The 16499-nt window shown below is 36.3% G+C and overlaps 1 protein-coding gene across 1 annotated transcript in view; it reads left to right on the forward strand.

The window, feature by feature from the left end:
* Positions 1–16499, forward strand: part of ano2a (anoctamin 2a) — a 42444-nt gene that overhangs the window by 12558 nt on the left and 13387 nt on the right. The window contains exons 3-14 of the mRNA XM_063005247.1: positions 2266–2358; positions 6171–6322; positions 6409–6463; positions 7319–7370; positions 7473–7528; positions 11175–11222; positions 11397–11461; positions 11557–11691; positions 11810–11970; positions 12825–12907; positions 13828–13839; positions 15694–15771. Coding sequence (XP_062861317.1) covers positions 2266–2358; positions 6171–6322; positions 6409–6463; positions 7319–7370; positions 7473–7528; positions 11175–11222; positions 11397–11461; positions 11557–11691; positions 11810–11970; positions 12825–12907; positions 13828–13839; positions 15694–15771 — 990 coding nt within the window. The remainder of the gene's footprint in view (positions 1–2265; positions 2359–6170; positions 6323–6408; positions 6464–7318; positions 7371–7472; positions 7529–11174; positions 11223–11396; positions 11462–11556; positions 11692–11809; positions 11971–12824; positions 12908–13827; positions 13840–15693; positions 15772–16499) is intronic.

A 16499-nucleotide genomic window follows, 5' to 3' on the forward strand; every position in this document is an offset into this window, starting at 1 on the left:
TTTAGAAGGCAGCAAATGTTAAAGCTTTATCTGTGCCCTTACAGACATTTGAGTTCCGTATGTCACTCCAATACTATGACAGACCTTGAGTCTTGAACTTTAACCTATTGGTTCCAATCTAAATTGTCTTTTTCTTCTATGGCTTGCAATTTTTTCATAAACAATCTGAATGTGTGTCTAGTGAAAACATAATAAACATTTGCACTGTGTAGCAGCCCAAGTTTTTTTTATCTTGTGGCTTGTTCCTCACCTTGAACACATTAAATAGGTTTGTAAAAATTTGTGATGTATCTTGTGATGTATATTCTTCTATGTGTTCAATTGAAGAACATTTAAGAGCAATCTCAAACTAAATTTTTTATAAGATTTTAATAATTTAACAAAATTGACACCAATAATAAGATAAGATGCCTTTTGTCACGCGAGGTCTAAGACAGGACAAGACAAAGGGGGTGGACACACACGCAGAGATGTACAAAACAAACTAAAGGTTTATTAAAACGATACAAAACAGAACAAACACGGCTAACTAGATGAAACACTGAACTAAGATAAACAAGGCCAACAAGGACTAAATAGACTAACACGGGCTAAACAGACTAACAAGTACTAACATGGGCTAAACAGACTAAACCCTAAGCTAAGCTAACAAACAAAAGGCTAACAAGACAAACCTAACTAAACACAGCTAAACTAGGCTAAATAAGCTAACCTAAACCCTAAGCTAATAATGCTAAACACTAAGCTAACAAAACTAACAAGCTAAGCTAACAAACAAAGCTAACAAGACTTACAGACTAAAACTAACAAGAGAAACCAGACTACACTAACAAGGCTAAACAAGAGTTACAAGAATGACAAGATATACAAGAGTAGCAAGCAAGAACAAACCAGGTCAAAACTCTCAGGAGTCAAAGGGGAAAATACTGTAGCTTCCAATGTCAGTTTTCCAGCTCACCTCTTATATAGAGGGCAGCGGGAACTAATCAGTCCAAATGAGCCAATCAGTGAAGGGGTGTGACAGGAGCTCATTGTGACACCTTTATTGCACAGTGTACAACGAAATTGAGTAGCAATCCAACGGTGCTTACACATACAATAAGTAAAAAATAGAAGCAAAAATTATATACATATACACAATACACACACGTGTATGTATGCCTAAAAATCTTAAATATAAAGAATAAAGACTAAACTATAATTATTAAAAAGGACAAAAGACATTGTTTACAGCACTGAGGTAGCAGTGGGGTATTGCACATGCCCTGAGTAGCTTAAGAGGATATTGCACAGAATATATATTTAGCTCTAAAAAAACAGTAGTGCAGTCATAATAAGTATAAATATAAATATGGTCAGAGTAGAATGAAACATTGTGCCATTTTTTTTAAAGGAGTCCAGTGTTTAATGTTGTTGTTTATAGCAAGTAATCTTGCTATTAAACATCTTAAATGATCTAAGAAGCGACAAGGAGCTCAGAGGATTTTTTTTTTACAGTTCATTAATGCTGTGATAATTATTTTGCAGTCATAAAATAATAGACTCCAAATCTATAAGACAAAAGACATTTTAGAGCATATGTAGATTCTACAGTAAACTCTGACAAAAATATATAGATAGATTGTGCATGCATAGGTTGCATATATATATAGATAGATTGTCTTCTTTAGCTTAAATAACACAAATCCTATTTTGATGGTAGTCTGGCAACCTATGCATGCACAATCCTGTTTCTTTGATTCCAAACTGCTTCCCACTCTTTACGTCAGTAAACTACAAAATATCTTTTACCCTCCACTCTATAGCCACTTTAAAGTCACTAAGGATTTTCACTGCTGATTAGGTTTTTAGCTGTTGTGCTACTTAACTGGTCTCTAGAGAGTTTGGCTTTTACGGACTGATGAATTAGTCTAGGTCATTTCCAGTTCCCTATTGCAATTCATCTGCACCACCATGTACAGTTGGTGGTGCAGTTCTTATACACCAGCCAGTGGTGGTGTACAGCATATGGAGATTCACACAATGCCCCATGTAAATCCCCCCATCATTGGCACAGGGGTCACATTGTGCAGTGGCAGGAAGGAGAAACTTAATTTTAACTTCCCTCCTTCAGGCACCATCAGTCACAGACTGTTTGGAAATATTAATGTGCAAGTGTTTTTGATAAGCCTGCTTAGTTAAATGATTTAATCTGTTAAATTGTTTCAAGTTTTAACCCCTCTCTCTTTCTGTTTCTCTGTCTTTACCTCCCATTCTCTCTCTCAGATGAAGACAGTGCGATTTACCCGGCTGCATGTTCCCTGGTCTGTGCTTAGTCGTGAGGCAGAGCTTCTTAAGATCAAAGTTCCCACCAAGATTGTGAGTTTTTTTATTCCACCCATGCTTTAGTGTTTATAATCCTGTCGCAAACACAGTCAGAATACATTAGTATAGGATATAGCTTTTTATGGCTTTATGTTATTTCTGAGTTCTAGGCTTACTTTGGTCTGACTGAAAGCATATTTTTTTTATTTAACCTTTATTTAACCTTTATTTAACCAGGCAAGTCATTAAGAACTGCTTCTTATTTACAATGGCGGCCTGGCAAAAGGCAAAGCCTCTTGAGGAACAATCATACAAACAAATTTACATAAGACACTGAAAACAAACAACGATGATCACAATACAATAACACATAGTCGAATCATCCAGCAATAGTATAAAAGAAAAATCAATTTGTCATACAGCTGCATGTATCTCTTAAGGTATCTGTAATTTGTTTTTTAAAAGTTGTCTTAGAAATAAATGTATCCAGCCTTAGAGTTTCTTGCAGTTTGTTCCAGTCTATGGCTGCAGCCACTTGAAATGATGACTGACCAAAAATGGTGTTCGTTTTAGGAACCTTCAGTGAAATACGATGAGCAGCGCGAGTATAATAAACTGAAGATAAGGTTTGCAATAAATGACACAAATAGGGAGGAGACAAACCAAGCAGGGTTTTGTATATGAGCATAAACCAATAAATAGCACGACGAGTGTGTAAAGATGGCCAGTTCACAGTAGAATAAAGGGTACAGTGATGTGTTTTATATGGAGCATTTATCGCAAACCGAATGGCAGAGTGATAAAGTATGTCAAGTTTCAGAAGATCACTTTTTCGAGCTGACCTGTACTGTATATAACATCACCAAAATCTAACAAGGGGAGGATGGTCATTTGTACAAGTTTCAGTAGCAGATCGACTAAGAGAGGCCCGCATTCTATACAGGGAGCCTATTTTTGATCTAACCTTAGATTGTAATTTACTAATGTGATATGAAAATGTCAGTGTGCTATCTAGCCATATGCCCAAATATTTATACTCAGAGACCTGACTTAAAGTAGCCCCATCGACAGTGATGATGTCATGGACTGCTTGGTGAACCGATGCATATGAAAGTAAATACACATGATAAATGTTATTATATTACCTGAACATCTTTTAAGCCATTTTTCAAGCTCTGATGTTTTCCATGGTTAGTTCAGTAATATATAATGTATAACTTTTGTGCAATGTATTATAAAGAGCGTATAATACATTGATTTAGTTGTGTGTAATAGCCTTGCAATTTACCTGCAGTACTGAACAATTTTGTATTATACACACAGTCAAGTCACATTATTATGACCACCAGCTAATATCCAGAGTAAACACCATGTGCAGCACTGACAGCAGCTATAAGGTCACAGGTATCTTGAACCATGCTGACTGCAGTGCATCTCACAGCTGCTGGAGGGTGCGTGGGGGAGGATCCATAGAGTGAACACGATGATTGAGGTGGCCCCACAGATGCACAATTGAGTTCAAGTCTGGGGAATTAGGAGGCCAGGGTAGTACTTGGTAATCTTTGTTATGCTCTTTCAACTAGTGTCGGACATTTCTAGCCATGTGACATGTCACATTGTTTTGCTGGAAGACAATTTTACCCATGACTGCAACGAAGGATGTGTGTGCAGACAGCCTATTGCACACCTTATATACCCACCAAGCCAGCTCACGAAACATGACTTCCTTCATGAGCTCCTAGCTGCACTGTCAAATGTAGGAAGTGGTCATAATAATGTGACTCGACTGTGTATTTATGTTAAGTACTGGTGGACAGCTTCATATTTTCAGTAGTTTCTAGTTTTCATAACTAAAATCTACATCACTAGTAAAGAAATTATAATTATTTTTTTTTACAAATAAGCACCCTTTAAGGCCTTTTGTGTTCAAACATTTAAACTTGATAATACCCTCTAAAATGCTGATGTACCTAATGATTACAATGTTTTTGTTACAGGTCGAATTAGAGTATGCTTATTTTAGGGTCAGTGGTGGGAGGTGTGAAAAAAACACTATTAGCTGGCCCAAGGTTGAGCTCACATTCATGCACACAGTTTGAATTTAATTAAAAATGCCACCTCTCCAGGGTAAGCCAGGCCAAAACACACAAAACCCAAACACTTAACTATTCCGAAATCTAAAGAAAACAAAAGACAGTCATCTAACCTTTCTTGCAAATACAAAATCAGGATATAAAGGAATGTTCTATAATTGCACCCCCATCCCTTCCAGCTGTGGTGAGCACAACATACTGTATAAACAACACAGAGTATTTACAGATTTATTCATTTATTCATTGTCTATTTTTATTCCTTTACCACTGCTTTATCTTAGTCAGGAACTATTCAGTGGTGGGTCTGATTCATTGGGCGAAAGGCAGGAAACACCCCCCTCCCACACACACACTCACACTTAAAGCAATTTTTAGTAGCTCCAATTAGCCTGACTGCATGTCTGCTGACTTGTGGGAGGAAACCAGAGCACCCAGAAGAAACCCACATGGACTCAGTAAGAGCAGGCAAACTCTGCACAGAAAGAATCTTAACCACCCAGACTGGGAATTGAACCCAGGCTCTTCTTGATGTGAGGCGAGAGCGCCACTCAACATGCCACTGTGCAAAAAAAAAGGGCATCCACTATTCCATATTAGCAAAGCTTCACCTACGGGCAGGGAGGCACAAACACACACACACACGCAAGAGAGCACAGCAGAACATACTATACACAATATTAATTCATAATAAAAATGATCAGCAACTGGACAGTTTTGCATGTTACATTTAATAAATGTACTGCTTGTTACATTGCTAATTTACAACGATGAGGCACAACATTATGACCACCTTCCTAATATTGTGTTGGTCCCCCTTTTGCTGCCCCATATGCAACAAACTGTGATGCACTGTGTATTCTGACACCTTTCTATCAGAACCAGCAATAACTTCTTCAGCAATCTGAGCTACAGTAGCTTGTCTGGTGGATCGGACCCCACGGGCCAGCCTTCGCTCCCCACACGCATCAATGAGCCTTGGCCACCCATGACCCTGTCGCTGGTTTACCACAGTTTACCTTCCTATCCAAGGAAGGTAAACTGTGGTAAACCAGTGACATGGTCACGACACTTTTGATCGATGCTGACCACGGCAGACCGGGAACACCCCACAAGAGCTGCAGTTTTGGAGATGCTCTGACCCAGTCGTCTTGCCATCAAAGTTTGGCGTCTGTCAAACTCACTCAAATCCTTACGCTTGCCCTTTTTTCCTTCTTTCAACACATCAACTTTGAGAATAAAATGTTCACTTGCTGTCTAATATATCCCACCCACTAACAGGTGCCGTGATGAAGAGATAATCAGTGTTATTCACTTCACCTGTCAGTGGTCATAATGTTATGCCTCGTTGGTGTATATATGAATGAATAAACCTACTATAGTTTATCTTCTGTTCGGAAGTTCTAGTCTTAGCAGTTTAGAACCTTTGGCTTTTGGAAAAAAATTGTTTGGATCTTGTGGATCTTTGTGTCTTTAGCTAGCTTTTGCTTAATTTATTGATTTAACCTAACTGCTAACAAGCTTTACTTATATCTACTATGAGGGTTCTTCAAAAAGTTTCCGCACTTTTTAAAACTCTATTTATTAAGAATTTAAAAACAAATTACGTCACTTTCCTACATAGTCATTTTCCGATGAATTTTTCCCAGCGTTGTAATGCCATCAGCAAAAAATGTTTTTGAAGATCCCTCATATGTATCTATCTATTATATATACCTTAGAATTGCTTTTTTTGCTCTTTATTTAGTCAACAATCCACTTTGCTTGGCTTTTCAGACATATGAGTTAAAAGGTAAAACAGGGTTTGCAGGAGCAATATGTTCATTTTGGGAGAAGCTTAATCAACCCTTCCAGCCAGGGGTCCCAGCTCTTCAAAACCCACATACATGTGTTTTGTCACTCCCATTCAGCAGAGAAAAGCTACACCTGTAAGTCTACACAAACAGCACAAAAATACACACATATTAACAATTTAACAAATTTTAACCACTTTTCTAAACCTATTTTTTTTCAGATTTGACATCAAGACGAAAAACACCCTGTTTGATAGTGCAACACGAGGACGAATAGTAAGCTTTGTGTTTTTAACAGTACCATAGTTGATAAATAATTGATTGTATTTCAGAATTGTCCACACATCTGTATTCATTACATTTACACTTTTTTGCCATTTAACATTTGACACCAATACATTTATATGTTGAAGTACATTTTTATTTATTTATTTATTTGTTTGCATCCCCCCCTTTTCCACTTAATTTAGTCATTTTCCAATTTTCTATTAAAACTTCTCTGCTTTGTGCACCACATCATTACCGTCAGAAGAGGTGTGTATGTTGGGTGTATGGTCAGGCCAGTAGCTTCTTTCGGCTGCCTCCGTATTTAGGGGTCGACAGTGAATCATTCTGGTCTGCACACCTGATTTGGCTTTGTTTATGCCAGATGCCCTTCCTGACACAGCCCTGCTTATGTATATCTGGGCTTGGTGCTTGGCACTAAGAGTGCACTGGCAAATGCACCTCCCAGTGGCTAGAAAATCATGTTTGTGTAGACTGGCCCAAAAAGTAAGTCTCTAAAACTTGCATCTGGATTCATATTTTTTGCATTTTCCTGTACAGCTGCAGCCTTTTGAATGGTCACAGTCATATACCTGTTTTCTGTTCTAAATGATAAAGTACACACTGTTTATAAAAAATTCATATTTATATTCTTATCTGCATTTTAAACATCACTGTAAAAGGTGGTAAAATTAAGACAACTGCTCAAAATTATTAATCAATGTGTTTAGTCACTGTGTGTAATAGGCTTGGGCGAATGTGTTTGTTTATTATTATGGCTTGTATTGTATTACTAACTAATGCAGAAATCTATGGAATCTAAAGGAGTGTGTGTGTTTGTGTGTGTGTGTCATTGTGTCATTACAGGTTTTTGAAATCCTAAGGCGCACAGCCTGTACCCAGTCATGTCAGACTATGGGTAAATGTTATAATTCTAAAATTAGTTATAATTGTTTTTAATTTAGGGTTGATAATGTTTTTGTTTTTAACATTTTTAATAATCAGTTTGTCAATGGTTTAGGCATCTCGTCATTACTGGCTAAGGGTGTCTATGATGCAGCTTTTCCCCTGCATGATGTAAGTTATACTGGCATTTTCAAAAGCTTTAGATTGGCTGGCATGTACATTTTTTATAATAGCACAGCTTGAAAGTTACAATTCCTAATATACACTGCCTGGCCAAAAAAAAGGTCACACACTCTAATATTTCGTTGGACCGCCTTTAGCTTTGATTACAAGCTTCTGCAATGTCACAACATTTATTTCTGTCCAGAGTTGCATTAATTTTTCCCCAAGATCTTGTATTGATGATGGGAGATTTGGACCACTGCACAAAGTCTTCTCCAGCACATCCCAAAGATTCTCAATGGGGTTCAGGTCTGGACTCTTTGGTGGCCAATCCATGTATGAAAATGATGTCTCATGCTCCCTGAATCAGTCTTTCACAATATGAGCCCGATGAATCCTGGCATTGTCATCTTGGAATATGCCCGTGCCATCAGGGAAGAAAAAATCCATTGATGGAATAACCTGGTCATTCAGTATATTCAGGTAGTCAGCTGACCTCATTCTTTGGGCACATGACGTTGCTGAACCTAGACCTGACCAACTGCAGCAACCCCAGATCATAGCACTGCCCCCACAGGCTTGTACGGTAGGCACTAGGCATGATGGGTGCATCGCTACACACAAGTTTGCAGTCAAACGATCAAGTATTGCAAAGGAATATCTTTGAAATTCTTCCTCATAATGTTAAGGTTATAGGCTATATTTTAGTTTTTCACTTGTCAGGGAAAATGAGAAAAAATAAAAAGCTTATTATGCTAGGCTTGATGTAATTCTACATGGCACTTACTGCCTGTATAGGTAAATGAGTGAGTGACCAAAACACTACTAGATCAACAGCAACTTGCCACATAAAAAAATAATGTATCTTAATGTATGAGTCTCTGTGCCACCCCTGTGTGAGCAATGGTCTCAGTCTGGCCACCCCTATGGAAATTGTCTGGCTCCGCCACTGTCCACAGTTGAAAAAGAAGCAGACGAAATAGCTGATAAGAGAGGAAGGACTAATTCAGTGGTGTATTCAGCTTGTATTTCTTGCCAGAAACCAGAAAAGAGGTTTGCAGGTACAGCCATCCAATTTTGGGGTTCTTGGCAGTTTTTCGGACATTTGTGTTATTCATATCGATATCGGAATTATATCGTATCGACTGAAATTAGGAGTTATATTGTGATATAAATTTTAGCCATATCGTCCAGCCCTAGCTACACAGCTGTTTAGTCCCAATCCCTTGAGTTCCCTTCGCATTGTGCGTGTGGAAATGCTCTTACTTTCACTATTAAACATATCTCTGAGTTCTACTGTAGTTTTTCTACCATTTGATTTCACCAAACGTTTAAGTGATCGCCGATCACAATCATTCAAGATTTTTTTCTGACCACATTCCTTCCTCGAAGATGATGTTTCCCCACTGTCCTTACACTTTTTAATAATGCTTTGGACAGTTCTTAACCCGATTTTAGTAGTTTCAGCAATCTCCTTAAATGTTTTCTCTGCTTGATGCATGCCAATAATTTGACCTTTCTAAAACAGATTAACATCTTTTCCACGACCACAGGATGTGTCTTTCCACATGGTTGTTTAACAAATGAGAAGCTACTCACTGCATTAGTTAGGGTTAAATAACTTGTTGCCAGCTGAAACATAATCACCCATGCAGTAATTATCCAATGGGAGGCTCTTACCTATTTGCTTAGTTAAATCCAAGTGGTGACCATTTTTTTGGGCAGGCAGTGTATGTACCTATGGAAACATGATAGTGTAAGCAGAAGTAATCACACTTGATATTATGAATATCAGAGGAAGAATCAATATGATGAAAGAACAGAAAGGCGAAACCAGCAATAAGCTGGAACATAAATACACAACAAAAGATCTATTCAATTATTGGCTTTCATATCGGCTGCTATGTCTTTTGAAGCGATCATCACTATGTCTAATGCCTACCTACACCCCTTAAAGTCAGGACCCTCTGGGACAGGATTACACGTCTAAATTTGTCTAAATTTATTCAACATTTTTTATAATGTATTTTATTTTTATAAGTAAACAAGCAGGTTGCTGCTACATTATGTTCATTGAGAGTAAAAACACAAAACAGAGAGTCCAATTGTGCATTAGTTATTCCGACTCAACAATTTGAAATTCCAAAAAAATCTTTACAATCATTTATCCACACTACAAATTAAAACAACCTAACAGTGGCTGCCACTGGCGTTTTCACTTTAAATGACCATCTTTAGTAAAAAATTATACCTGTACAAAACCTCCATATAAAAATGTACAGTGGTACCTTGAAACTCAACGCCAATTGATTCTGGGAGGGGCGTTGACATTAAAATGTGTTGAGTGTTAAGGTATTTTTTCCCATAAGGATGTATAGGAAACCTGTTAATGCATTCCACTCTATTATGATTTTTTTTATTATTATTGTGTCGTGTATAAACAACTCCATGATCAGTGCGCGTGTGTTTCAGAGATTCAGTCGTGGTTCAGACCTTGAAAAGCAGCTGTATAAACCAATCAGAGTTTCCGAATTCAGATATTGGGTGGAATTTCAGTTGTTCCTCTCTTTATTGGCTGTAGAGGTATAAGTGACAGCTTAGTTAACGAATGACCAGTTTCAACTTTTTACCGTGAAAGCCGAGAGAATAAACTATCCAAGACGGTTTTTGTTAGTTAGGTGGATAAACACAGTTGGAAATGGATTTATATTTTCTGAAAATATTCTGGAAACATACAGGATGGCCACCAAGAAAAAAAACTAGTGGATTGTATCCATAATATGACAACACACAGATATAGATTTGGTCTCAAGTTAAGAAGAGAAGTTCAGGTAAGCAGCGGTTATGATTTTATGCTGCTGTGTGGTTGATGTGGGTTGCGGTGCTGCTGTTTACTGTGCACTTTCATTTTGCAATGATAGCAAAGCATTATCAAATATCGAACTCATTTATTTGAAGCAAAACGGACAGCATAAATTTGAACAAAGCTACAGTCTCACACACTGAGTTTAAAGGTACAAATTTCTTGACGAAGGGCGCCAGGTTTCAAAGATTTTGAGTTTAGGGGACGTCGAGTTACAAGGTACCTCTGAATTTGAAATGTTGTTTGTTTTTTAAACTCCAGTGACTTGCACGAAGCCTTCACCTCAAACTAAACGAACACGTTTAGGTCCACTTTTTAGCATCAGTGCCTACCCTCACAAATATTTCTGTTGCCTCTATGGCCAAAAATGATCACAGTTCAATATACTTTGTCAATATATACAACTTTCTCAGAGGACATGATATTAATGGAAGTGAATTATTAAGATTACATAATACTAATTATGAACAGTTTAATATCAACCTTACACTGTTTTAGTGTAATGATATGGAACGAACAGTTACCCTGTCCTCAAACTGAAGTTCTGGTAATTGTTTTCTATTGCTGTAATGCTGTACTTCAGGTTTAAAAATAGAAGGCAGTGTGTTATATATAACAACATATTAATGCCTGCAGTCAAGAAACCTAACTTTCAACATGTACTTTTGAACAGCTATACCATAATAAGAATAAAACCCTTCAAATTAAGTGTGACCAATTAAACTACATGTTTTGGTTAAGCAATAGTGTAGAACGTTTAAACATTGAGTATCAATGCTGTTTTTGTTCCAGGGAGACTTCAATAGCTCAGATGATAAAGAGCATCCCAATAATAGACAGGTAAGCTCCGTCTGTGGTGGAGTTTAGGATAAGCTTTTACTTAATTGATAAAACTGCTATACGCTGCCTAATGTCATTAGTACTCTGTGTAAATGTGTTATAATCATGTTAGCGTTAAATTGCTGTGACAAATACTTTCTTTGTTAAGATTTTTTTTTTTAATGTATTTCTTAGTTGTTGCATGATGAATGGGCCAATTATGGTGTTTTCTTCAAATACCAACCAATTGACCTTATCAGGTAAAACCACAGAAATCCAAATGTGCTATACCTTCAGTCAGATTGTACACTATTATTGTCTTTAATGTGTGTCTCTGTGTTCATTTGGCCTAAAGGAAGTATTTTGGAGAAAAGATTGGTCTGTATTTTGCTTGGTTGGGAGTGTACACACAGTTGCTTATACCTGCCTCAGCAATGGGAATTGTAGTGTTCCTGTATGGCTGGCTGACTGTCGATACAAATGTTCCCAGGTGCACTCTTTTTTCCTCTTTTTTACCCTATCCTGTCAATTCTTGTCTTTGTCTGAAAACAAAAATGAATGATCTTTATATTTGAACAATTCCTTATATCTTTCTCTATTACTCTTAGTCAGGAGATGTGTGATGAGCGGCTGAACTTCACCATGTGTCCCATGTGTGACCAAGTGTGTGATTACTGGCAGCTAAGCAGTATGTGCAGCACAGCGCGAGCCAGCTATCTCTTCGACAACCATGCCACTGTAGCCTTTGCTATTTTTATGTGCCTCTGGGGTAGGTATGCTCATTTTGCAGAAGAGCATTATAAACATTAGCTTATACGGATAATGTAAATGCAAGGGTAGCTTGGTATATATCTGTAATCATTCAAATTGGTGGGCGACTGGGTACCCACACAGACATTATTGGATGTGTCTGCAGGAGGGATTGGTCGAATGGTTTCCACATTGCTGATACAATTGTAGCCATGAGGTTGAGGTGCCTGCACACAAGATGATTTATTCACAGTACTACATAGTACTGTGGGACTCATACAATACTGCTTACAGTGCGACCCCTTCTCTCACAGAAGGAAAGAAGTGCTTAACTGTGTGAATGTTTGAGGGGGCACATGATATTCTGTGGGTCTCCTCTGGTCATGTGGAAATCTCCAGTAGCCAAGGAAGTTACAATTTTAAAACTGAGTATGACAAGATTGGAAGGAAAAAGGTGAACAGTGCAAAAAAAAAAAACAATAGAATAAAAATGCATTTAGGTCATTTCGACTTGATTAAAAGACTTATAGATTTATTGTTCTAAATGTTCACATTCATAATATTTATAATGCATAAATTATTATTATGCATTAATACAATGCACTGTTTAATACCATGCATTACTAAAATGATTGTATGGACATAAAATATTTACAAATTATCTGAAAAATTTTATATTTATATATTTTTTTATTATTAATTAGCGTATGTCAATTTTTTGGAGTTTTGAATATTACTAAACTAATACAGACGTCACACCAAAGACCTGTAATTTTCAATGACAATAATTGATTTATTTTTATATAATTCCATCCTAGCTATCCCAGCTCTTCTAATGTGTGTGTGTGTGTGTGTGTGTGTTTGTGTGTGTAGCTGCTGTTTTCCTGGAGCACTGGAAGAGAAAACAGCGGTGTCTGCAGCACAGCTGGGATCTAACTGGCATAGATGATGACGAAGTGAGGCTTTATTGCTTACAGTTTAAACAATATGAGTGACATATTTAACTAATGAACTTACATTAATGTCTCACCTAATCATGAGACTTGCATTACTCATTTCCTATTGTAAAGCTTTTCACCTGTAAAATTACATGTCTGTGTGGGTTACTGTCTTGAAAAAGGAAATATTAAATTTTTTAATTAGTTAATATTTTTAAAGTGTTTATTTGCTTTATATGTTAGGAACATTTGCATTAACCTTGCCTTTATAAAATATTAATATAACACTTTCAAGAGATCAGTAAAGTCTACAAAACATCCAATATCTGTTATAGAAACTTAAGAAAGAGGTTTACATTACAAAATCCATTTCAGTGGCTTTGCTTTCTGATGTATTGTTTAGAAGACATCTGTACCAGTGACTGGCAGTGACTAACTGCAGATGTATATGATAACCAGCTTATTGGCTGATGCCATGTGACGACTTATGACTAATAATAATTTTTATTATACATTTTTTACTACTAATATAAATTTTTTATTATGATTTTTTTATATGAATGCTTTACGTATCACTAAAAAGTTATCACCAAAGGTTACTGTAATAAAACAAAAACATAGAGGCTACATAGTTGATGGAGGAATATAATGTTGTATAATACAGTATAATGAATATAATATCTTTTTTAATAGACTGTAATTTTGTCTATTGTAATATTGTAATAAAATCATAGTGTTATCCACCTGCTAATGCCAGGCAGACTCCAGTTCAGTTCAGAGCAGAGTGAAAAGAATATGTGAGTATATATAGCTATGTTTAAGTTTGCAGTACAGGGATTATAGTCTTCTTAAAACACTGAGCTAATAGCTGAAGTACCTGCATTCTATTCTGACCTGTCAATTTTTTTGCCCCTTTATCTGTTATTGCTGAAAAACAGGATAGAGCTGAGGTAAGTTCTTATTTAAATGTATACATTCTATTACAGTTGGACTTTCTTTATTGTCTGAATTGCACTGTAATGTGAGAGAATGTGGGCAAGATTTACATGTCACATTACACCATCTTCTGCGTTCTATTTAGTGGCTTCCTATAGGCACAGATATTAAAGCTCATCTACTTGCACCTGGGGGAATTAACTTTCTCTGTCTAATCAAGTCTTTTGTCTATTTAAAAGATGACAAAGGCTGCCCCCTTCCAAAAAATGTCTAAGAACATATGCTAAATGTTAAAAATGTCATATTCAAGTTTTTTTTCAGTAAATATGTACATTTTGTTCAAGTAAGTAAGTCCACAATATCTGTCATACATGCAAGCAACAATGTTCTGGAAAACTAAACCAACAACAAAACCTAAGGACAGTACCAGGAACACAGAAGACAAAGAAACCAGGATTAGAATGTATGAAAGGCAAAACTAAGACAAGACCAGACCTAACAAAATTAGGACAAGACTAAGCACTGAACAATAAAAACAAAGGCTATTCTCTATATGCACAAACTAACCAGGGAAAAAAAACTAGACACAGGTTACAGGTATAGGGTGACAATACAAGGACTAATAGCGACATGACGGAACCTAAACAAACAAACACACATGATGTTGCTATGAGAACTGCAACACTTTGTGGAGAGTAAAACCACGATGAGTCTGTTGAGGATAAACCTGGAGAAGTAATTGTATCAGTGGCTGCTGATACCTAGGTTCACAGCGACAACACTGATTGCGTTTATAACATTCCACTTTGTAGAAAAAAAGCTTTAAACACTTTAACACTTGTGTAATAAAAAAACACTCTTGTACTGTATGTTAAATAAATAGTAAGACATATATAATAAACACTGGGTTGCCAGTTTATAAGGGATTCCCTTTTATATGAATCTTGGCATAGATTTTAATCAGACAGTCTTGGGTAAGTTTTCTGGTGAGAAACTACTTTCCAAAAAAGTCTGTTTAATGAAAAAACAAAGCTAGATAATAATGACATTACAGTGATACCTTAAAACTCAACGTCAATTGGTTCTGGGAGTGGTGTTAAGTTTAAAAGGCGTTGAGTTTCAAGGTATTTTTTTCCATAAGGATGTTTGGGAAACCTGTTAATGCGTTCCATGGTCCCATGGAACTGCATATATTTTAGGCTTATGTAAAATAATGGGGTTGTTTTTGACACATATACACTAAAAATAACACGTATAATATAAAAACACTGAAAGACAATTAAAACAACTAAAACGAGTGAGGAATTTCAGTAGTGATGAGGTTTAGTGTTTCTGTCATAATTTTAATACATTTAATACATAATTTAAGTCACGTTACTCAAAAAAAAAGCTGATTCTTACAGTTTTTTAGAACCTCGAGCTCTAACACAAGTTTAAAAGTGAAAAAAAGAAGAAAAATCCAGATAAACACAGATACATGTGGAGCTTTCAGAGTGGATTTGACGGTTATTTCACACAAATGCAGATTCGTCTTATATTCGCACTTTGATGACATCTTACTGCACCGTTCAAGCCAAGCACTGAACAAAGCGACTGTTCATTGTTAATTTGAAATTACATTTTTTTTTTAAAGGCGAACATGTTGAGTTTAAGGGAAATGTTAAGTTTAAGAATACAAAGAGTTTCAAAGATTTTGAGTTTAGGGGACATTGAGTTACACATGGTACCACTGTATTTAAAATGCTTAAACATCGTCCAAAACTTGCTTTCACATTTTGGAGATTATGGATCATACTGGATTAAATGAATTGCTACCTTACACTAATGGAGTGTTCAGAGGTATTCTGTTTTTATTATATATTTCCTAGGATGAGCTTCGGCCAGCATATGAAGATTTTCTTCTTCAGAAGCAACAGAAAAAGGGCAAAAACAAAAAGAAAGAACAGGTATACATGACGATAGTAAAAATACTTCCACTTTGCCATCTGCCATGAAGGCATGATTTATAGAGAGGCAGAGATGATTATCCTTCCAAAAGCTTTTCCCTCGTCTGCCTAGGACTCTTGGAGTAATTTTATAGTAACTGTTGTGTTCTTTCCTACCTTTCTGACCAAGGTCATTTTGCCAGCTGTCCAATTTGGCCGGAACTGTAAGAAGGTTAAAGGTTGTGTTAGGATTTCTTCATTTCAAAGTTAATGAAAGCCGTAGATATTATTTTATATCCTTGTCCTGATTTACCCTTGTCACAGTTTGGTCACTAAGATCTACAGACAGTATCTTGGACTTCAGTTCAATCAAATCAGATTGCAACAAGTTTATTCCAGTTGAGTTCCAGATACATCTTAAGGATAACTGAAGCAGGATTCACCTGACCACAATTTGGAGAGCCATAGCAAAGGATCTGAAAACTTCTGTGAATAAGAGATTTCTCTTTTTATTTTTTTATTAATGAATAAGTGTTGATTTTTATGGGTGATTAAGTATACAGTAGATTGATGGGTAAAAAAGCAATTATATCAATTCAAAATCAAAAGCAGATCAAAAGTCAAAATGTCTAAATACTTTGAATCCACTGTATAATAACATTGTTGAATATATTTTGCTAAATTAGCAAACTGCCAAGCTATATGTAAATAAGCATTAATACTGGTACATAGTAAAATTTCTGTTTTAA

This window comes from Trichomycterus rosablanca, chromosome 11 (genome assembly GCF_030014385.1).
Source record: "Trichomycterus rosablanca isolate fTriRos1 chromosome 11, fTriRos1.hap1, whole genome shotgun sequence".
Taxonomy (NCBI): domain Eukaryota; kingdom Metazoa; phylum Chordata; class Actinopteri; order Siluriformes; family Trichomycteridae; genus Trichomycterus; species Trichomycterus rosablanca.